Here is a 24,388-nt window from a genome sequence, read left to right on the forward strand (position 1 = left end):
TAAACCATTATCAAACAATCAGACTGAATTGTTTCCTCCATGTGACTAACCTGCCATTAATGACACAGTTATATAAAATGATGTGTTCCCTAAACACACGTGGACATGTTTTGTGATTTATGGCAAAGAGATTCACTTCCTTTCCATTATGAGGAAGATTTCTGTTAGTAAGAAACAATTTTTGGAAAAAGTGAGGTTGCTGGTAAAAGATGCACAATATGTTTATATAATCCTGCTCTTTCTTCAGTGATGATACCCATAGGAGTTACACTGAAGGATAAATGTTACCTACTATCAATTTTTTCCTAGTTTCCCTAGTTTTAACAATAACGGTGTAGATACTTTATACCGATGACATTTAGTGACCAACTTTCTCTTGGATTTTATGAAGAGACGATTGTAACTCTATCAGGGAAAGGTTTAGTCACTGGATTGCTCGTGGCACAAAAAGCCAATGTGGCCTTAGTTTTGCCTATGTATGACATTTTGAAACAGAATATTGGATAAGCATCTGCTGATGGGAAGAGAAAACATAAAAACATTTTATGCATTTACGCAAGCGCTCACACGCTTATCTATGGCAATTTGCAAAGAGGAAGAAGCTAAAGGTTGATGGACACATCAGCTGTGGCAGAGATCACACCTGTGGCTTCTCGATAATGGGATGCTACCCTGCTATAATGGTCCATTTGTTATAGAAAATACAGGAATACAACCCCAAAATTAAAATATTTACAGTTTAGTCATCACATTATTAAGAATTATTGTCCTTTTTAAGAGAAAATACAGGAATACAAGCCCAATATTTACATAGTCATCACTTCCATTATTAAGAATGATACTGTCATAAACTGTAGTACTCAAATAATTCTGCAAATCTTGAAATAATGGTTGATAATGGTTGTAGAGGATGGGAATAATACCATTCAAATTACAGTGTGTAAATTGGAATAATTTGTGTAAAAGTATATTCCATGGATCTAGAGGAAAATCTACAGGCAAATTAAGTCAAAAGTAATTGAGAGTATGTGGATTACAGCATATGCCAGCAGGTTAGGCTACAGATTAGAGATTACATTTTGAATGTAACCTTCTCAAACTTTTCTTGCATGTTCAGGATTCCCTCTGAGTATTTGGTGGTTAAGTAGTGGTTTCTGTTCATGCCTGGATTTGAAGATACACACGCGGGTTTGGTCATTAAATATGCTGTGTAGACAAACACCAAAAGGTGCACCTTCTCACGTTCCTACTTTCTCTGAGGTGGTTAGTTACATAAGGATTTGTGTTTGCTTTTGTCATTTGAGCCACCACGTTTTACATAGTCATGCTCAGTTGCATAGGAAAACAATCATACAAGGAAATGTGTGCCGTCCAGCGAGGATCAAACAAGTGAACCATTTGAATTTTCTCAGTAACAAGTTCCTTGTCTGTCACAGCCGGATCACAGGTTGTATTGTGCACACGTGCACATCTGCATGCTTCGTGCACGTTAACACAGACGCAAAGAGGTCTTGGCTCTCTTCCTGGTACGGTGTCCAGTAAGCCACATGGTTTGGTTATGCAAAGCAAGCGGAAAGCATTTATTTTCAGAGAAGAGTGAGGTAAGTGTGACAGTGGGTTCGCTTTGCAGAGCTGTTGCGGTGAGACGTGTGGGAGGCACAGCAGAGTGGCGGGGGAAGAAAGACGGACAGAAAAGGAAAGCTTTATTTGTAGATTCCAGGAGATCGCTGGCTCCTTTCCAGACTGCAATGGCAAGTCAAATGTCAAGTCCGGCTTTCATTTAGCCTCTCCAAACAGGAGTACTGGACTGGAATCAATGGGCATGAATGGACCGTAAATTTCACCAAAAATGTTTAGACAAAGCTCAGATCAGGTCAGACCTAAGTAATTGCAAGTTGGTATCCCTTTACTTTAACTGCACTGTGAGTTAGAGTGTAACAATAATCTGGCTTGAATCAGGGAGGCCAGTTGTGAAAGACAGAGCAGTAGCAATTCAAACATTCAGGATGGGGTGAAAACTGGAGGGAATCGCTAAAACAATCATTCAGATATCATATCTGGGGTCGTTCTGGTGGCTCAATTGGTTAAACTGCATACCATGTATCTGTGACAAGTTGGGTTTGAATCCGGCCTGGGACCTTTGTCACATGTCATCCCCCTCTCTCTCCCAATCTTTCTTGTCTCACTCTACTGTTACCAATCCAATAAAAGCAAAATGCCAAAAAATATATTGTATCTGCCATCTTTTCTGACCCGATTACACAGTCAAAATTGGGAATATGGATTTCTCTATTTGTTTTTATTTCTTTTGGATCTTTCTTTCCCCCACCGTGTCACCCTTTACTACAATTAATGGGTGCATAAAACTTTCCCATTGGTAAAAGAAAGGAAAATGTATGGAGCACTATGAAGTTATTTTTTTGTTTTCAAGCCCCAGAGAAATAGAAACAAAGATATACTGTATGTCACAGCAAAATGTACAAATGGTCAGAAATTTCTTATTTGATGCTAATGCATCACCTATACGCTAATAGAATTAGCATGCTAACATTGAAATGTCTGTTTCTTAGCTGGATAATGTTGATAACAGGCATTGTAATCGGCTACATCATGAATTTGGTGTTGGCAGTGTTATGAAAATATTATTAGCTATAATACAGTCATCCCAAAAGTCTTCATCCCCTTGAATTATTTATAATTGAATTATTAGAATTCACTGCTACTGGGCTTCTAATGTTCTTATGATTACTTGTAATTTGCATGAGCTTCCAGTAAATCTATATTTATCATGTCACCAAACCTGTTCTCTTGAAGCATTTCCCTTCTGACAAGTACAGTTCATGCCATATGGACCCTCAATTACTCCATACAAGTAGAATAACTTGGATTTAAGACAGAGAGCCATATGATGCAAGTAATCAAGGAAGTCATTTAAATGCATGCAGTGTACAGCAGTGGCTTCTCTGAACAGGTCTGCAAATTATCTGTCGTATGGGAGCTAGAATGCAAACTTCCTTCTGGGAATTGTCTTTCCTGTTAGCTTGTGTGTAACAAAGGACAACTGTTAATGACAGGAGCATTTGGGAAGCCACTTGTCCTCACTTGACCTCACTTCCTGAAAATTACGATTTTCAGGAAATTTGAAAATTCAGACAGGCAATAATATATTTTGTAAATGTTGTTGTGGGTTTAGAACGAGTTGAATGGATGCTAGGGTCATGAAACTTGTTTTACCTAGAAATTACCTTCAATATTTATTACAAATAAAACACAAAATAAAGTGTCAGAATTATAAAATTAAGAATATTATGTGCATGACTGATGAAATTGCTTTTCTCTTGCCTTTGAAGTTCAGCTATAAGAAAAACTAAAAGAAGTTGTGGACATCATTTTATTAGCTCTTATTTAAGGGAAACTTATGGTCAGAGCTTTATTGAGAGCTGTAAACTGGCAAAAATGTAAAAAAAAAAAATGTGAAAGAAAGACATTTTGTTAGATGTTTTGCCTTCTTTTTATTGAAAATAGAAAATTTCAACATGGAATTGGCACTGGCACCTCAGCTGCAACATGAATGTTTTAACTTAGAACAATGACAACACAAATATTCACTTTCACCATGACAGACAATGCCACACAGAATACATTTAATAACAGCCTGACAAAAATACAAGCCTGCACATATTATAAAAAGCATTTGAAATAGCTGTCTCTTATCTCCACATCATCCTCAACATTCTCCACTGCATTCGACAGAGAACTTTATTTTGTTTGTGTAACATCTTCACAGTTATATACATTGCAAGTAATGCTTTTGAGCAGAGCGCGGTTCTTTGGTCAGTCGGAGAGCAAGTTGGCCTTCTCGTAGTTCCCGTACTGGGGGGGATCAGGGATGGAGTTCTGCCTGTGGAGAGCAGGGAAGGTTTGTAATGCAGGGACCACACAGTCAACAGTGACTCTGGCAGGATCTGGAAAAACAAACAACATAATTCAGATTCAAACAGAGGTGATGAGCTGTTTGAACATGTGCATGCTGCATGCTTCAGTCAACAAAATCTATCACCTCACCTGTTTGCTTTTCAGATGTATGGTGGCCGCCAAGTCCTTTTCGTTTCCTCCTTTGATAAACTGAGATAGAGTAAAGGGGAATCAGATGAGGAAATTCACCTGCACACTGACCAGTGTTTTCAGTCAAATGAGTCAGGTGCACTTGGCGCCACCTCAGCACTAAAACTAGCAGGGCTTCACCAGAGAGCAATACCACATGCACCAACAATACAGTAAAACAAGCACAATTCAGAACCAGGTCAGGTTGATGCTAAAAATCCAGCGTGATATGGATTGAAAGTGATAGATAATTAATATAGGCCTTAATATAGACGGATTAAACAAAGATACAAACACTGGGTTTTATTAATCTTGGCCCTCTGCCGTTAAAAATGTTCCCTGTTGCTAAGCAATCACATCCAGTGATACTGTTCTTCTGTTATAAGGTTAACGTTAGGTTATAAGTTCATATATATTGTGGTTAAGACGATTGGAACGCCTCTCATCCAATCACAATGTGTGGTCGGAAACAAACGCTGCATAATAGCAATTACTTTATGTTTGACAAGTAAAAAAGGTGGGTCAAAAGCAAGGTTTAACTTCAAATTAGCAAGTAATACAGCGACACTAAAAAATGTGTTATTTCGCAATCAATTCTGGGAGAAGTGCTGGCATTCTGTCAAGAGAGATAACTACACTGTGGCCCTCTGTTGAACCCGTACATCCGGCAGTGTTCAGGCCAGGGGCATTTTCTACTCACCAGTTAACATGAAGTGGAGCGCCAGAGTGACTATGATGACGGCAGAGAGACAGGCGGCAGCTGGCACAATGACACAGGTCACCTCCCAGTCGGCTGCTGACGCCTCCTCAACCCTGTTGGTGACGATGCCAGGGCCTGAGGTACGAGCGTCATCCTCGACCTCTGTGAAGAGGATTTGTTACATTTACACGTTAGGCATTTACTCAGATATCTCTTTCAGAAGAAGTCATATGAGCAGGCGTACCAGGCACATGGCTATTAATAGATGCACATGGTTGTTCGGAGGCTTAAAACTGTGGCTTTTCAGACAGTGTCTCTAACCACGAGGCCGCAATTCCGTCAAGAATAATGAAACAGATCAAAGCTCTGTCTGTGTTTGAAGTCAACATCAGACTTGTGCAACCTTTTTGAAATCTGTGGACATTGTGCTCTCCACCCACCTTCGACAAGCATTGCAAGCGATGTGTGAGAAGTTGGAATTGAGATGAAAAATATGCACTGGAACAGCTTTTAAGAACAGAGCGCAGAAAAGAAGATGCTATCTATCTTTAAAATTAAGAGAAGAGAAGAGGAGAGGAGAGGAGGGGAGGGGAGGGGAGGGGAGGGGAGGGGAGGGGAGAGGAGAGGAGAGGAGAGGAGAGGAGAGGAGAGAAGAAAAGAGAAGAGAAGCCATGCTCACCACATTGCTGATGACAGTGAATGATGGTGACGGCATACTCCACATCAAGCCTCTTCGCCTGTCCAAATAAAATATGCGCATTCAGTTTCTTTGTCTGTAGGAACAAGTTTGTATTCAGAAGCTGTATTTACTAAGCAAACGTACCTGGAGGCAGGAGTTTGGTTTGCATAGTTCCCTTGTCAGGTTTAAGCCAACAGATTTATATTTTTCCTGAGAAAGAGTCAAAGGAAGAAAGCTTGGTCACATAAAGCATCTTATTTACATGTCATCAGCCAACCATAATGAGTTATTCAGGAGAGTGATGATTGCAATGCCCCTTTGAATTTATCTGACAGAAAATGCAAACACACGCATACACACACACATGCACACACACACACACACACACACACACACACACAAGAGTGGCTTCCTGCATTGCTGACATGTGCAAAACATGGATGAATTGTTAACCTTCTGATGTGGCCAAGCTGTTGGCAGATGCCAGCTGATATCATTTTAGAGGTGTAATTAACTTTCATGATCTTGGTAAGCACAACTTGCACTTTAAAGATATGATATCTTAGTGAGAGCAGCCAGGGAAATTTCCCAACAACGCAAGTGCAGTGAAACATAAGGCAGCAAACTGTCAACAATCAACAGTTGTCCAGGATACAAAAGGTTGCTATGCAATTAGTGCAAGCTTGCTGATGCAAATCCTCCAGCACCATGTCGTCCAAAATGCCACTCAGCTATTACTTCCTTTTTAAATGATGCATTATTATATCAAGGTAGTTTCTGAATAGTTCCCTAAATTGACAACACATTGAACTGTCTCAGGCAGAGGTACGATACCTACCACATAGACGGTGTGTGTGTCAGTGGGCTCACACACAACAGATCCTCCAGACTTCACACACACTCCCACAGAGAAGGTTGAAGAGATCCGTGACAGCATAACCACCTCTTGATGACCCTCTCGTTTCGTCACACCCACCTCCCATGCTGGAGATGAGTAAAAACCCAGTTGTAAAACACTGACAGTGATTAAATACTAATTATCTTGTGCTTTATTATTTACATTGGCTTTAAAAACCTCTGCCAAGTAGGTCAATTGCCACAGACTGACGTAGCGCTGTGATAATCGAATGATACTGTTGTGAAATGATTTGCAGTCACGTTTTGATGTGACAAACGGCAGTACCTTGGAATCCCCCGTCAGCAAAAGGGCATCTGGTCCAGGACTGAGAGCCTGCAGTGAACTGAAGAACACATTATAATAAGATTTTGTATATCGCTTTATCTAACTAAGTTACATTATGCTGTAAAATAAAAGCAGCAAAACAAGCATATCAACATATTACTCAGTTATAATAAAGGGAAAACTTGCATCCCATATCTCAGGTGAACTGAGTGCTGGGTTTCCCAAAAGCATATGAGCACTAAGGTAATTAAAATGCAAAAACTGACAGCAATTCCCCAATCAGAGAGGAAGATGTATCAGATGGTCTCTTAAAAACTGTATTCTTTTGTATTTGTTTTGCAGAATTCATAGCTAACAATTCAAACCGCACATCTGAGAAAATCTCTATATTATATAAAAACCCAGGTTAAAAGTCCCAAGTGTTATTCCCAAATCTAAGCATCTAATGTTTCATGCATATATTTTTTCACATTTTTCACATCTGTGTCCACCTATATCACAAATAATAAAATTTCAACTGCAATAAAATTTCAGTGAAAAAAAAAATCAATCATTGTATCAATCATTGTGATCATTGTAAGTAAGTAGTAAGTAGTGCCCTACTATTGTAGTAGTGCCAACAATTAAGTCCTCTGTGTCAACCATATGGTTTCTCTACAGTGATACTCCTGAAGAGCCAAACAGGACAAAGTTAACAGTGATATTTACCTTCATGCACAGTTGAGGGTGTGGATCCACCTTAGCAAATGTTATCTGAAAAACAAGGTTGATGTGACTTTTTAAATGACATCCAGGGCTGAACAAAAAACAAAAAACAAAACAGTGTTCGGTCTTCTAAAGTGGATGGAACTTTTTAGCCACAGACGTACCTCACTTAATTCAAGTAGTTAAAAATATGTGAGGAGAAGTCATTGTAGAGTTTGACAATTATGCCCAAAATCAACAAAAACCAAAGGGACCGAGCCGGTTTAGGGCAGTTTGGAATGAATTTTGCACTTAATTGCTCAGGTGTGGGTAAGACTCAGGATAAAAAATGTTCGTCATCAGAAAAAACACTGGCAATGTTGGCGTTTAGTTGACAAAAAGCTACACCACTCAAGCTTTGTTTAGGTTTGAGCAGAGTTTTTTTCTTTCAGGTCAGGCCAGCTGGACTTCAATTTTCAGGCATGAGTCAAGCTCTGCGTCATTGGCTACGTTTACATGAACAGAAAATTCCCTTTTTAATCTGTTTACCCAAGTATAACAGGTTTTGGTTGACGCCTGTAATTGCCATGCATCAAATAACTCAGTTAAGATCATACTCTGATTATAAGAAACACAGTTTTGGTTTAGGCCGTCTGTGCAAGCTCAGACTCGCAGTCAACAAAAATGCTATTATTATTGAGATCATAATTTCTTTCCTCTGTATTAGAAGTAACCTCTGCCAAAGAGCTCCTTTTCATACACAAAACTGGTGGGCATCAGGAGCCAGATTCAGGTCAGTCAGGCAGTCAGGCAGTCAGTCAGTCAGTCATCAGACATTTATCCCCTATATACCAAGGGTGGGACCAAAAGGATGGCATCTGCCCCCCTTGAAAGATGCCCCAACGCTACATGCTACTATATTATGATACTATGATACTTAGAGGCTGGTACCTTTCCTCGGCCGACAGTCTGAGAGGCATGGGGCAGATCCACACAAACGCCATCCTCGCCTTTCTGACACAACACGATCACAGCAGCAACTGGGCAAGCCGGTTCCCATGACAGCGTCTCCTCCATTGGGTCAAAGGTCACTCCAAACCACAGTTCCTCCAGACCTATCAGGATAACGCAGAGGTCAGAAATCATGGCTGACCAGTCAGAAGGGGAACTTAACTCTGTGGTATGTAATCTCAAAGTCTATTCAAATGAAAAGGCATTGTTGATTTTAGAGGTGTCGTGCACTGACATTACGCAAGTTATATGAAATTGGTGGATTTCACGCATACGGTAGCCTATCAGCTAGCCTTTTAGATCAGGTTACAACATACATCAAGTCACAGATGTTTAATGACTAAAAGCAATCGAATGACTCACGGTCTTTGAACGGGCAGACTTGAACTCTGGGTGCGTCCATCATGGCCGACCATCCCTGTGGAGAATGTAGCAAAAGGTGTTAAGGGTTCGATCACAGCCTGGCATTGATTACCAATCAAAGCTGATAGTAAGAGCTCAATCGAAACCAAGAGTGTTGGCAGAAACCTTTTACCTCAATGCAGAGGCAGGGCAAAGGTCTGGAATACCGCAGGGTGGCGTTCTTCACAGGTTCCTCCTTCTTTATCTGGAAGGTAAACAAGGCTTTACAAAATATATCTGCGTTTCTTTGGTGTGTGTGTGTGTGTGTGTGTTTGTGTGTGTGTGTCGGTGTGTGTCTGTGTGTGTCTGTGTGTAAGTGTGATTGGTGGTGTGATTCACTCCAGGATATTCATGTCTTTCAGAACACTGTCAGAGAATGTAAATGCATTACAATGCCAGGGTTACCCAACAAGATAGTAGACAGTGTTTTGAAAATAAGCGTCCCTATCAGGATGCATAATTGATACGTTTCCTAGTATGAATAATGCATTAGTCAGTAGCATTGCATAAGTGGGATTCACCCTGCACTTACTAATTCATAGAGGAAGTGAGTCAGTGGGTGATTAAACCTCAGAAATATGCAGTCACCGAAGTCACGAGACAAATTCCTGTTCATTTATCGCATTTGGCAGATAAAGTAGTTCTGATTCTCATTACCCAGAAGAAACACGTGGACTAACCAGCGTTTTGGCCCCTGTGCCTATACAGATGAAGTCCTTATGGCACAGACGGAGGTGGTAGTCCTTGTCTTCCAGCATGTCTGACACCCTGACAGCCAGCTCCTTCCTCTCTGGGTTCATATCGTACCACAGCCTACCAGCTGAGAGAGAGAGAGAGGGAGAGACACAAAGGAGGTTTGAGAACATGCTCACTTTAGGCTGTAAGAATGGCCAAGGTCACAGCCAGCTGTAAGGGCTAAGAGTGGGAGAGAGGGAGAGATAAGAGGGAGAGGTCAAATATAATGAAATATTCAATTCAGTCACAGGTTCGTAAGGGAACACTGAGTGGCATTTGTGAATAAACGTGTACATTATATAGCCTACAGTACACCACACTGCATTGCCTGATTCAGTGAGAAAAAAGAACACTTACTGATGCATTCTGGGATATGACTTCGCAAATCTCCATTGCTGCATTCTGTGGTGAAAAGTAACAAGCATTAAACCAAGTACCCATGTGAAAAAGAAATCACCATGTGGCATACCTACTGCACATGTAAATTTTGCGTACTGCATTTTGTTCCTTGTGAATTATTTACCTTGATCTTGACAGACTATTTTTATCATTTAAAAGAGGAAATACTTGGAAGATTGCAACACCATTTATTGACTCCCAACTATTGGTTTTGTAGAACACGTCTTCTGCTACTCATTGAAGTCTTAATTTCCGTATGTATGTGTGTGTGTGTGTGTGGCCTGTGTGCACGGTTGTGTATACACGTGCTGCATGTGTGCATAAGTGTATGTGTGTATGCGTACATGCATGTGTGTGTGCTTGTGTGAAAATATGCGTGCATCTCACCTGGAGCACGATAGGTGCTGGTCCACGCTACACTACAGTAACTCGGCACTGTTTTCAGTGTTACTTGCACTTCTTGACCCGGAGAAATGTCAAAACAATCATTCTCAACTTCCACCTGCAGGAAAAAGACAAATAAAAATACACAAGCTGTCACAGGTTTGCAGTGATATCCGCAATCTTGGATACTACAATAAGAGTTCTGACCCATAACAATCTCAACCTTTCTCACACTGGACAAAACAAGTTGCGTAGGTGATGGTGAAAGTGCCAAATTTGCAACTGCTGCCAAGAAATGTGTTTGGTCACATAGTTTTGAGACTGCACAACTTGGCCTAAGCAAGATATGATCTGACTGCAGATCAAGGCAAACATGACAGCATGAAAGTGAAGGCAAGGCAATAGGGTGCATTTGTGTCTTCCTCTTGTCTTGTCTGTTGTCTGTGGTTTTCTGTTTGTTGTTTTTTCTTCATCTGCACTAATCATCCTTCATGTACACCTACGTTTGGGGCAGAATTTCAATCTGGTGACAGTTTTACTTAAAATGTGTTTACACTATTATTAAGACCAAAATCACTGAAAGTTTATACAAACGCTACTGATGTTAACTTACCTTGAGTTTACTGATTTTTGGATCTTTGAGATGAAAATATGTGCATTTAAGTCAAACATAATGAAAAAAGTTTTGCTCGGGTCTATATTCTTGCCCCTAACACAGATTTATTTTTCGCCTGCTTGACGACGATGATACACGAATATCCCAGCTGATACACAACTGCTTGCAACGTTGATGACACACAAATTTAAACATACTCTAGTGTTGCACTTATTCTAAATCACTCTGGATCAAAGCATCTGCTGAAAGCCTAAAATGTAAATATAAGTGAAGCCTGTACCTGCTGCCCGACCAGTCTCTGTCTGGATGCTCTGGGGAAGCTGAGGAGTCGGCAGCCCCCCATCATCCCAGCGGTCACAGTGCAGATAGACAAACTGTGGATGGACTCTGGGAAACAACATTGAAACAGATCAGAAGGTCGTACACATGGAACAAAGAAACACATGTGGTATATCTGTCAGTAATCCCTTACCCACTCATCCACCCACTCACTCACCCATTCAGTCAACCATTCAGTCATTCAGCGCAACTATTGATCCATGTCATCCACTAGTGTGTTTGTGATACAGGAAGTATTCACTGGTGTGTGTATTGGCTGAGACTCAAATCTGATAGAATGAGAGGGGCTTCCCCACTCCGGCCCCTACGAGGAGTGAGGAAATCCAGAGAAGTAACACTACACTGCTCTACTGAGCTGGTGTGTGTGTGTGTGTGTGTGTGTGTGTGTGTGTGTGTGTGTGTGTGTGTGTGTGTGTGTGTGTGTGTGTGTGTGTGTGTGTGTGTGTGTGTGTGTGTATCACGCAGTGCTTGTGGAATTAGGAACAGAAAATTTAAATTTACATTTCCGTAACACACCTGATCTCGAAACTGGCTGATTAGAAATATTCACACCCCCAGTCTATTTTTAACAACCCGCTTCTGTTGTTCAGCACTTTTGTACACACCTTTATACATATGACATCTGTGATATAACCATCTTTCAGCATGACCAATCCCACATTGGCTCACTTGACTACACTCCCTCCCAGCTACATGCAGTAGGTGTAAAGTCAGTTGTAGGATATTGCCTTTACAAAACATAGTCAGCATGGAGATTTGAAACAGATTCAACTAGTGTGCAACATAAATTCATAGGATGCTTTTTATTTTCAGAGGCTGTTTCGGAGCACCTGCATCTCATTTGAATGGGATACTTAATTCCCTGTAAAGACCTTATTCCCACGGCAGCCATTTTGAAGTTATGTCACACTCGGGGTGGAAAACCAACAAATGTTTTACATTCCCCACTGAAAAAATGTATTACAAACAAATGGACCCCACCAATCAGGTAATATATTTGGCTCACTATTATCTAGCTACTGGAGTAGGCCTAGGTAGCTGGCTAGTTGTTAACTAGCTCGTAAGCTAGCTAACTTCCCTGCTAAATTCAAGCAGCTGTTGTAGTTGTTGTTCCTGAGATTGCTAGCTGTTTGCTCACTGTTGGGTTTATCTGAAGTCCTCACTTATGTGTTGAAGGAAGTAACAGTAGCGTAAAGTTGATATGGCACTAACGCTGCAAGAATTAGGGATTCAGTCACTCTTGAGGCCACCCATCCTAAAAAAATGTATTCACTCACTGTACTGTAAAGCACTTTGGATAAAAGCGTCCACTAAATATGTGTCTAATATGTGTGTATTTTCTGCCCACATGTACCTACCAGCGAGTCGTAACACAACGCTGACTCTGAGGTGCAGCGAACACTTCTGCCTCCCCTCACACCTCATGACTGGGGACAGACTGACGTTGTGGAAGACAGAGGAGCTGTTGAGACCTTCAGGAGGGCTCTGGCATGGAGGGGGAAACCAGTCTGCACACAACCAAGTCAGCACATAAAGCACATGAAACTCTTAAGCAACTATCCAATACCGAGGAAATATTCATCATGTCTTGATGACGGCACACTGCAAACTCACTTAGGTCACGCCAAAAAACTGTTATCATCTTCATTATGTTACAGTATCAGTGTCTGTCTGTGTGTCTCTGCTGCGACACTCCCGAAACAGTGAAAGATAATAACCCTTTGGGGAATGTTTAAGTCAGTGGTTCCCAACCTTTTTTGGCTCGTGACCCCACTTTGATGTCACAAAACTCTAGTGAGCCCAGACATTCAAAACACAGACAATTTTTTGCTAAAATTAATTTGTTTTCCATCATGTACAGAGCCCCTAAGGGGACATGGGCAAAAAAAAAGTTTAAGTTTCTGGTGCGCACAGAAAACTATCTGGTGCGCACCAGAAACTATCCCGTGGGCACGAGAAAGTTTCCTGTGGGCACGAGAAAGTTTCCCGTGTTCACGAGAAAGTATTGCGTGCGCACGGAAAACTATCTGGTGCGCACCAGAAACTATCCCGTGCGCACGCAATACTTTCTCGTGAGCACGGGAAACTTTCTCGTGCCACAGGATAGTTTCTGGTGCGCACCAGATAGTTTTCTGTGCGCACCAGAAACTTAAAGATTTTTTTTTCTGAAAGAGTTTCTCGTGAGCACGGGAAACTTTCTTGTGCCCACGGGAAACTTTCTCGTGCCCACGGGATAGTTTCTGAAACTTAAAGATTTTTTTTTTTTGCCCATGTCCCCTTAGGGGCTCCGTAATCATGTAATAGTTTATAATACTATGTTGCAAGTAAACGTTCATTTTAGACCACATTTATGTTATTTCATGTATATTATTGTGGATGGCAGCCGGAGGCAGCATAGCCAGGACGAGCCACAGATTAGTGCACAAAGTGAGGATTCTATTTTCCCAGTGCCGGATATGTACAGGTGAGCTTGTATTATAAGGCTGCAAATTAATGCTGAACAAACAATGACTCAAATTAAATTGCGCGCTGTTTATGTTTGAGTGTGGGAATGCACGTAGCCTGGTCACGTGTGATCGCGTGAATCAAGATATGCTGAGCTCAGTTAACAATATCCTGCATTTTATTTGAACTCGAGGGGAAGTGAAAACGTAGGATATGTTTAGTTGTTTTAAATTGTGTGTGGTGTTTTTATTATTATAATAATAATTATTATTTGTATTGATCAATCGCTAGAAATTTCAGGCAACCCATTTGAATTCCATGTGACCCCACTTGGGGTCGTGACCCCAGGGTTGGGAAAGCCTGGTTTAAGTGGTATCAAGTGTGTCTGAGGAGGTTATGGCATGTGGTTTCAGTCCAACGCCTTTGTTATCCTCCTGCTCTCTTTTGGAAAGATTATGCCCTTTAAAAAGAAGCATTTGGGTGGTCCCAATTTGAAAGTGGAAAGATTTACGAGCCATGCTTTTTTCTTCCTCTATTCATCGAGGGGAACAGAAAACACAGCCGGTCATTGTCTGCATCATGCGATTCCTCTTTAGCCTGGTGAGAACTTCGCATATTTGAATGTAGTTTGCTCATATTTGTCGATCACAATTTAAATGCTACAATTAGTACAATTGTATGGGTCCATACATAGTCTGCACACCTGTGAGTCAACAATGCATTTCTTATACTAGTGTTAGACCGATATATGGGCCGATGTTGGCCTTTATCGGCATCTACTGCTGATACAACGCAGGTTCCTCCCTGACCACATCACAACAGTCTATAAAACCGGCAATGAGATTAGATTTTCTTTGCACTTTTTATGAATCCATTTAATTGTTTAATCATGTTTTTTGTAAATTAATTCTTCATGGCAGTAATGTATCAAGGAGTTTCCCGTACCATTGAATTTGTGAGGTGACTCACCCTGCTACAAGGAGCTGCTAACTCACCCTCAAAAAAATTCATTATTATGGGTTTCAGTGGAGAGTTTTAGGTTTCACATGATGGTCAAAATGCTGTTTCAGAGACTTTTCCACCCTGCTATGAATACAATTCTGAAACACTCAGTACTGATTTTTTTGGCATGAAAATTGTCAAATTTAAAGGTGTTGAATGCACACAATATTGGCTACTTAACTTTAAAAATATCTGTATCTGACTTAAAAATCCAATATCGGTTGAACCCTATTGTACACATCATGTTAGATATTGTGTAGATTCATTTTAGTGCCTGCAGATGTAACGGCCATGTGTGTATGTCTGTCTATACTCACAGTGTGGCTTGGACTTGCATTGGAGGCCCTGCAAGAAGAGAAAAACAGAACAGAAATTAAACAAGCTCTAACCTCTGTGTGAGAAAGTTATTGAAGAGGAGCTCCATAAATAAAGTTATTCTGTGCACACTTAACAAAGAGAACAAAGGTAACAGCTGTTCCAATGAGGGGATTCCCAGACAAAAAGAAAAATAGCTTTTTACATCCTCATTGCTCTGTCAGGTGCTCCTATCTTTATTTTGCTGCAAAGTTGCGTTACACAGCTTTAAATGGAAGTACTTATCTTGTTGCAGAATATTTTTTAATCCTTTTACACCCTTGTCTTTGTTCTTTGCTTTTGCACTAGAGCACTTCAATCATCAAGTTAGTTGTCTATGGTTTTGAGCATTGAGCCTGTGCAATGTGCTACATTGTGTCAAGGTGGCATAATAAATGACTAGATTTCACACATGGACGTAAATTGTGCAACGGCGTGCATTTCCAAGCATCTGAACAGCAACTGGACTGGACTGACTTCCAAAGGTTAGTGAAATACATCCTTGTTGATCCATCAGCCAGAAAATTTGCCCTTTAGAGGCTGATCAAGATATGCTTGCAGCATATCTTGATCAGCCACCCTGATCAGGTCTTTTTCTGCTTTTCCTGCTTGTGCTGATATTTTTTCAAACACAGTTGCAAAATGCCTGCTCTTCCAAACTTGCACAAAAGTAAAGCACAATATTGCTTAGTTTATGAGTCATATCCACACCTTTGCTCGTGTTTTTACGATAGAATCATCTGCGTTTTCAGAAACTGTCAAAACCCACATAAGAAATAAAGGCTGGAGGTAATCAACTTAAAAGAAAACAGAGATGAGTGAGGTGCAAAACCCGTGAATGAGATGTCTTCATTCTGTAATTACAATGAACCACTGAGCAAGAGTAAACATACAGCTCATTCATTTTTCAAGAGTAATAACAACATATAACAAGGCAGTGTAGAAGAAAGCAGGCAATCTGTGTTGCCCGATTACAAGACCATAAAATCGAGAGTATAGTGTTAATCTGTATTTTTTTTATTGATCACAAAAGCAGGTGATCTGCTGCAAAGGTGGCAAGTGATGTCATGTAAAATAAACTACAACCTGACTCACCCTGAATTAAAACTCAAACTCTGACATGGCTCCTGACCATATCTCTTAACAACCTGAAACATGAAACTGTATGGTTCACGTTTCTTCACGTCACGACAGAATCATTTAGTCACGGTCATTAACGTATGGAAGAGATTTATGGCCGTGCGTAATAGCTGCAAAGATCAGAGTTTTCTCAGGTCATCGAGAGGGAAGTGGCAGGTGTTCCCCATCCTCTTTCCATGATGACCAACTCAGTGATTTGCAGCAGTTTTGGTTTCCTCTCCGTCACTGTAAGGCTTGGGTGAACGATTAAGTACCCACTTAATCAATGGCATTCAAAAAGTAGTTTTCAAGGGCTAGATACCAATCTCAAGTTCCGTCAAATATGATTGTGTATAGTATGCATGCTTACCTTAGTATGTAATATTTTTTTTGACAGTAACTGTGATTTGTCTGAAGCTAATAAGAAATAAGTAAGAAATATAAGTTGTAAACCTTCACATCCTAATTACGTCATCCAACTCATGTTTAGAAAATCTCCATGAAAATCCAATATTATACTTTCATTTCAGAGGCCCTCTCACCACACCCTGACCGGGAAAACTCAGCTACAATAATAACATGGGGTTGTATTACTTCAGAAAATCTTCCTGAAATCCTGTAGTGAGCGGAATTTTATTGTGTTTGTTTGGTTGTTAAGGATGAAAACTGGGCTCATTATGTAGGGCAAAGTTGGGCAAAGTACTGTATTCCTCTCACATATCACTGTAAACCAGAACTACAGTAGGTTCAAGCCAATGTCACTTTATCAAAATTATTATTACTATTCTTAGTAGTAGTAGTAGTAGTAGTAGTAGTAGTAGTAGTAGTAGTAGTAGTAGTAGTAGTAGTAGTAGTTTTTGTCAACACAATTGACTGGAGATATGGTTGCATTTCACCCACTCATTGTAAATAATATATTAAGTAATAGTAGTAGGAGGAGCATTAATAGTAGTAACAGTATTAGCAATAGTAGTAGCAGTGTTAACAGCAGCAGCAGCAGTAGTAATAGTAGTAGCAGTAGCAGCAGCTGCAGTAGCAGTAGTAGTAGTTACCAATAGCAATAGCAAACAACAATATTTAGTAGCACAGTGTCAATCTGTGAGTGTCATGTTTTTGGTTTTAGTGCTCCTAAAGGTGCAATTTTACCTGAGAACATCGGGTGTCACATTTCTCTATCCTCTCCATTCCTGTGCTTTGGACTGCAGCTTCATTCAAAACCCCACAGAGAGACATGAGCAGGGCAACCAGCAAGATCATGTTGACTACACAGCACTGGAGACAAGCTTCTTCTGATCCTCTGCTTCTTTGTTCTTGTAGTTCTTATTTTTTTTCTTTTTGTTGTTCACTTCTTCCTCTCACCTCCTCCTCCTTCTCGTCTTTTCTCTTGCTATGTCCACATGAGTTGGAGTTTGGCAGTCTGCCTGTGTCTGATGAGGCTTGGCTGAGAGACTGCCTGGTATTGTAGGTAGTAGAATAGTGAGGAGGCTGGCTGTCTGTTTGGTCCTGAAGGTGATGATATCTGGTTATGGCAGTGAGGGACAGAAACTCCTGGGTTAGAGGTGGCATGATGATTTAAATACCCAGAGTGGGGGCGGAGTTTGACTGTGTGTGTATGTGTGAATGTGAGTATGTGTGTGTGTGTGTGAGAGAGAGAGGGATTTCTCCTTTCTCCTTGAGCAACTTCATTGTGATATTACACAGAATAGCACTCAGCCATGAATCCTGCAACTTACTCCCTTCATGACTGACACTCTCTCACTAGCACACATCATCACACACTTCTAAAGAATTCTGTTTGTAAGGCACCACTGTGAACCATAATTATGTTTATTTTAAACACACACACACACATATACAGTATATATATTATATAACACAACACAACACAAAGAAACATAATAAAAAATACAATGACATGACAGAAAAAGAGAGAGGAGGGGGGACATCAGCAACACAGAACATTTATAGAATAGAACAGATTCTCTTTTATGCCTTCCATAAGTCACAGGATTACAATGTTTTAGCTTTACATGTCACCTGGTAGAGAATTTAAGTAAGATCTTATTGTATCCCACAGACCATCCATCCCCTGATCAAAGTCTCCAACAGAGGTGGCAGCCCTCTCCATGCTTACTACATCAGTGAAGTCTTCCAGCCAACTGTATAGGCTGAAACATGCTGGAGCTCTCCATTTCCAGTTCATTACTATCCTCTGTGTAGCAGAGAGGGAATCCAAGTCAACCATATTTATGTGGAAACAGCGTGAACAAAACAGAACAAGCTGCAAGTTTCTATCCGGATTTGCTGGGAAAGAGTGAGATTTCACAACTAGCATTTTTTCGCTATTACTTCCATTCATTCATACTGTAAAAGCCCATTCCTCAGAAGTGTGCCAGCTTGCAAAACTTTTTTTTTCAGCATTGTACTAATGGGAGGAGACAAGTTAAAGAGGGATGTTTTAGCCTTGAGACAACAGAGACATGGAGGGGGCAACTTAATATCAGCAAGATGTTCCTTATGTTTTGTTCGTTCCTTTGAATGCCAAGGGCAGGCAAGGACACTACATGTAAAAACTTGCTGGTCAAATGCTGAACTTGAAACAGGAAAGAAATTTGCACAACAGGGAACTTTAGTGCTAATGAGTATGTCCTGTTCCTGAACAAAAGACTTGAATGTCACTAAGCATCATAACCAACACCCAGATCAGTTAGTCACGACTTAAAGCAGCCCTCAGCATTTAACTGCCAAATAATAGTCTGTAAAATGTAGAGGATCCAGTTTGCAAAAGTGCCATCGTTTTGCTACCTCAACTTTACCACCTGTTAGACAGAACTAGAATTTGTTTGTTTTTTCTTATATCTCTTTGATATCTCATTTAAATTCTTCATATTAGAATTCTTGAATTCCAGTTTATTAATAACAATAGAAATAGCATTGAAGCACATGAACATCTCTGACTAAGCCCCTGAAGACATAGTAATTTTCTTTTCCTATGACCATTCATGAAAACAACTTGTACATGGGCAGAATGTGCTGTTCCAGAAATGATTTACCACGTTAACGTAAACAAAAGGGAATTCCCTTTTGTTTACGTTAACGTGGTAAATCATCAAGGAATTCCTTGAGGGAATACTGGAACTTCCGACCACCTCGATGCTGGGAATGTGACAGGGAAGCGGTTCCTTATATAGATTCCAAGCAGTGCGGTGATCTCAAGTGCTTTGGCGGTCTTTGATGACCGTGAGACAGTGGATAAGAAACACAGGTACATGTACAGGTATGAGTGTGTGCGGCACGTGGCGACAGATAGCAGTGATGAGAGAAGCCCTGAGGTGACTGCAATATTTTCACTCGTGATTTACTGTCAGCGGCAGTGTTTCTTTTAAAAAGCCTTTACAGTGTTGTGCAATACTCGCCTTCCAAGGACAAGACAATATAAAAGAACGGGGACAAGCAAAGTGAATAGAAAACACTTTCAGTCCTAACAAAACTGATGTCATTCTGAGTCGTTTATGACCCTGTAAAAGCAGAGTAGGGGTTTCTGGCACAACTTCACCTACTTCCAAGGTGCATGGAGAAGGGAAAAAGGTCTAAATAGGTCAAAACTAATGTGTTTCATGATGACCCTGATGAAGGCCACAAGCCGAAACACGTTGGTCTAACAATAAAGTTGTTCTATATACTACAAGTGTTGCTGGAGTTTTGACTCGTTTATGACCCTGAAAATGGATTTTCTCCCCCTCATTAAGTAAGTATACACAACCTGCATATCTGAAGAATACGCAGTAAGAAAACCGTGAGACAGTGGATAAGAAACACAGGTACATGTACAGGTATGTGTGTTTAATGATAGAATAGTATGGTCATTATTTTCCAGCTTTGTAACCAATTGTTCCTCCATCAGTTTTGACAAACCGACTTCTCCCACACATACTGAAGTCCTACACCCATGCATCCACTGCCAAAGTCGTCACCCACACAAATACAAACCTGTGCAGACACACACACACAAACGCACAGGCACACACACATAAACACACACACCTGGCAGATTTAAACAGAAGCAGACAATAGGCTATAAAATTTTTCACATATTTGGCACTTAGCCCATAACCTTAAGTGCAAATGTGAGCTGAGGCAATGGAGTAGATTATATACTGACATGACCTAAATTTTTGAAATATTCCTTGGAGCAAGAATCATTGAAAGGGCTTACTGACCTCCAGTTGTTTGTTTAATCAGTATTTCTTCATAGGTCTTGTCAAGATATCACAGCAGAGTTAAATATGAAGCGTTTCCCGAAAGAAGATATATTACAAAAAATAAAAAAATAAAAAGCATGGTATCTGATGGGCCTGCTGCCTGGCCCAATCAAAGGGTTGTCAGTGGAAACCTGTTCATCTACATGCCTTTGTGTAATGGCTCTATCTACTGGGAATGTAGATGTATTACATGTGTGGTTTTTCTGCCAATTCTTAGGTCACCTGTGCTAAAACTGTATACTCTCATCGCACTGTTAGATGCTTTGGATAAAAGTGTCCACCAAATGGCATTTTTAGCTTCACCACCATGCATGTCAGGTTTATCCAATGGGATTTTGAAAGGGTTTCATTAGACTAAGGGCTGTAGAATTTTCTCAACCCATAGAGGAGCATGTAATCCTCCAATTTAAGTTCAAACTTGAAAATCACAAAAAAAAATAGAGTAATGAGGTTTTCACCCAACAAGGACGATATGTTAGGTTTATTTGTCAAAACATGGCTCATACATCCAAAAATTCAACATACAACTACCAGCCAATGATTTTCAGAAAAGAATAGGGCTTCCTAATGCTGCCAAAGTTGGCTGGTAGAGTAGACAAACAACACTGACAGCCACATGTACAATTTAACATTTGACTGCTATTTGGAGAAGGCAGAGTCAATCGTAGGACTTGTAAGCAATGATTCTCCAGCAAAGAACTGTGGGTGCAATTACATTATTAAGTTTGCCGAGACTGAAACCTGCCCTCTGAGACTAAGTTTTTTAGTTATTTTATATTCTACCATGTGAAAGTCTGATTTGTGTGCACTGAAAGAAGGCATAACACTCAGACAAACTTAAGTGTACCTATCTATGTCTTCAGTAAATCCACATCTGAATCCTCCCACTTTATGAATATCAAAATTCTTCGGTGTGACAGATTGGATCTTCTATATTTAAAATCAGTACAGACTACAGGTGACTATGTGATTGGTGATTATTGTGAATATTGTTAAACTTACCAATACTGTTGGGAATGGGAAACTCTTCCAGTCTCTTTAGGGTTTTCAATATGTCTCATTTCATCATACGTGCAATGGCCAGGAGATGGAGACATTCTCTAAGGGAATAAGACAAGTGCTGGTATGAAATCTCAAATGACAAAATGTCAACTCAACCTGAAACACAGCCAATCCTTCTCATCAGGACTATAAAGCTGCAAGGATTTTTTTTTTATTATTCAGTGACCATTTTACACAACCAATAAAGAGGTCTCTCTCAAAATGCTATATCCATTTTGGAAAAAGGAAAAACACTTACTTCAAGTGTGTCATTCAATGTGTCTAAACTCCAGTGTTTAAACGTGTTTTTTTTTATCATTTTATTAGCCAAGAACTTAAACTTAAGTCAAATAGTCAAAATGTTGGGAGCCGGTATCACACTCATAACACTGAGTTGTGCAGACTTTTGACTGAGTGTTAGGTAATGGACTGTGTAATTCAACAGACCCAAAAAGCTTAAAAGCCTATTGATTGCAGTTTTACATCAGATAGGCCCGGGCCTCTAATGCAATGCAGAGTAAATCCATACAGTCATTAAGCTGACCTACTGCGCCCCTATAGAGTACAGTGCGATGAGATGAGATGTGCTGCCCGTTCTGTGGAGACAGACACTGTCACACCTTATGGGAAAATAACTACAGTAATCCTATGATACATTTTACAAAATAGATTTTTTTTAATAGTAAAGAAGGATCTTCAAATATGACAGCAAAACTACAGGTCCCTAAGTCTTGTGGTCCTACCCTTTTATTTCAGACTGCTCTGTATTTAAACAGGGTTTGATAGCAATCTACAAAACAGCAGACAAGTAAAACTTTCACAAAAATATGATACAGCAACTGTTGTATTATCCAAGAAAAACTGGAGCAAGCAGGAATAAAATTTGTCTTGTTTTTTTTTCTGTGCGGACTACAACAAAATACAGATTTTGAACAGGGGAAAGTTTGGTTATGACCAGGGGCGGGTCTAGAGGGGGGCCACCCCTGAAATCTGATTGGCCACCCCAGGTGCCACCCCAAAATCCAGAGTTATGATTGCCTGATGGCCATGTTAGAGGCAGGACCATCAAGTCAGTGCATTTTTGTTTTTCCAAAACTACGTACCTGTGTTCCAAGAAACACACCAGCAGGAGCAAAGAGAAGACCAAATTAGGGACCATTTAATGTGAAAAAAAAAAAAAAACTATGTCTGACAAAACTGAATGGCTACATGCAGCACGCACTTGGCGATAAAAACAAAGAGGTAATGTTAGTAGCCTACATTTTTTATATGCATTTATATACAGCAGACAATGATGCCTGATAATTCTGGTTGTTTTCAACCTGGGCCTTGTACAGAAGAAGATTAGGGCCACACATGTGAAAAATGTATTTGAGTTCTGAGATTAAAGTCAGAATTCTGAGATGAAAGCTAGAATTCTAAGTTTATATTCAGAATTCTGAGAATAAAGTCAGAATTCTGAGTTTAAAGTCGGAATTCTGAGATTAAAGTCGGACTTCTGAGAAAAAATTCTGAGATTAATCTCAGAACTCAAATTTTTCACGTGGCCCTAATCCTCAAAATTGAATCACTTCACTGTTGAGCTTTCATATGTCCTGATAGCCGGGAGCGCTGCTGTCCAATAGGTCGGCTATGAACACACAAGGCAAACACAATCTCCAACAGTTGAATCCAAAGCGATTAAAACACGTCCTTTCAACACCCACACAACAATGGGACCTGCCTATATCCTATATCCTATATATCCTACATATATCCTATATCATATATCCTGCCTATATCACTCAGTCCCACCCTTGCTTGAGTCTGTGCCCCACCTCGTCCACCCCAGTCAAAATGGCCTGGACACGGCAATGGTTATGACAGCTGATAAGCGGTATCAGGGTAACGCCCAAAACTCATAATCTCAATTAGGGATATGTCCGATAAATTATCAGTAGCCTAAATCAATGTGTGTATAGACTGTGTGTTTGAGTTGTGGATGGGTAGGAATAGATGTTTTTTAGGGACAAAAGAATAATGGATGGGGGCTAGAGTCACCCCCTGTGCATAGGGCCCATAATTTCTAGCTACGCCCATGCACTATAAATTACTATAGGAATAATATAGCTATTTTGCTTTAGGAAAATGATGAGAAAAAGATTATTGGGCATCTCAGCACTAATGGAGTGCAAATTGACAAGTGTTGTAGTGTGCTGGGAAATCCCTTTATCTTTTTCTATTTGTATTTTGATTTGTTTGTCACATATATTTGTCATTATTGAGACAAATCTCCTCCAATAGAATAGAGTCTATATGACATTTCGTGAGTCTCCAGATAACTACCTTTAACCTGCTGTCAGCCGTAAGCTGCTCAGCCTCCGTGGGCCTGCACTGCAAAAAATATCCATCTCATCAAGTAATTTTGAGCCTTGGAATCTTGTTTTCTTAAAAATGAATGGAAAAATTTGGCAGTGATGGGAAAGATAATTTCACTTTAATGTGCAGTTTCACTTTCCCCATTTTTTTAATGAAAAAATAAAGTTTATATCGAGATAAGACTCGAAACAGAGATATAATGACTTTGTAGGATGGACATTTTTTGCAGTGTGCATCCGTTGGTACATCACATGATCCGTTAATCGCCAGTGTGTTTCCGCGTTCACGACGACGGAGCCGTTATCAATGACTCTCTATGGGGGGAGTGCAGTTAAAGCCCCTTTGCTGTTGTCATCATCTCTCCGGCTGCTGCTGCTGCTGCTGTCGTCTCTGTCCTGAATGAAACCTTAAATCATCTGCTGGGGGGGATTTACCGAGGGTCTCCTCCTCCTCTTCTTCTCCGTCGAGCCTGTCGTCGAAACGCGCCGCCGAGCTGGGGGGCAATCCGGGGAAAGGGAGCCGCGGCGCCGCGCACCGCCCAACGGACACTCCGCCGCGACGCGCCGCCAAC

The 24,388-nt window shown here is 40.4% G+C and overlaps 1 protein-coding gene across 1 annotated transcript; it reads right to left on the reverse strand.

Moving 5' to 3' along the window:
• Nucleotides 1–3,507: 3,507 nt before the first annotated feature.
• On the reverse strand, nt 3,508–17,676 carry il17rel (interleukin 17 receptor E-like). Its single transcript, XM_071512125.1, has 18 exons — nt 17,303–17,676; nt 15,001–15,028; nt 12,595–12,744; nt 11,178–11,284; nt 10,285–10,399; nt 9,856–9,900; nt 9,444–9,583; nt 8,897–8,968; nt 8,725–8,779; nt 8,302–8,465; nt 7,375–7,419; nt 6,667–6,724; nt 6,322–6,467; nt 5,628–5,693; nt 5,484–5,541; nt 4,805–4,966; nt 4,066–4,125; nt 3,508–3,965 (listed from the first exon to the last, which is right to left on the reverse strand). Exons 1-18 carry the CDS (start codon nt 17,411–17,413, stop codon nt 3,835–3,837), a joined length of 1,713 nt encoding a protein of 570 aa, XP_071368226.1. The 5' UTR covers nt 17,414–17,676; the 3' UTR covers nt 3,508–3,834.
• Nucleotides 17,677–24,388: the final 6,712 nt, after the last annotated feature.

The sequence above is a fragment of the Centroberyx affinis genome, unplaced genomic scaffold, assembly GCF_046629955.1.
Source record: "Centroberyx affinis isolate AG114_WGS23_722 - 3 ecotype Tasmania unplaced genomic scaffold, CSIRO-AGI_Caff_v1 ptg006103l_1, whole genome shotgun sequence".
Lineage (NCBI taxonomy): Eukaryota > Metazoa > Chordata > Actinopteri > Beryciformes > Berycidae > Centroberyx > Centroberyx affinis.

Coding starts and splice junctions, on each gene's coding strand:
- il17rel (XM_071512125.1), bottom strand. CDS start 17,413: ATGATCTTGCTGGTTGCCCTGCTCATGTCTCTCTGTGGGGTTTTGAAT. Junction 7,420..8,301: donor AGACTGTCGGCCGAGGAAAG/GTACCAGCCTCT, acceptor CTTGTTTTTCAG/ATAACATTTGCTAAGGTGGA. Junction 4,126..4,804: donor GCTCCACTTCATGTTAACTG/GTGAGTAGAAAA, acceptor ACTCTATCTCAG/TTTATCAAAGGAGGAAACGA.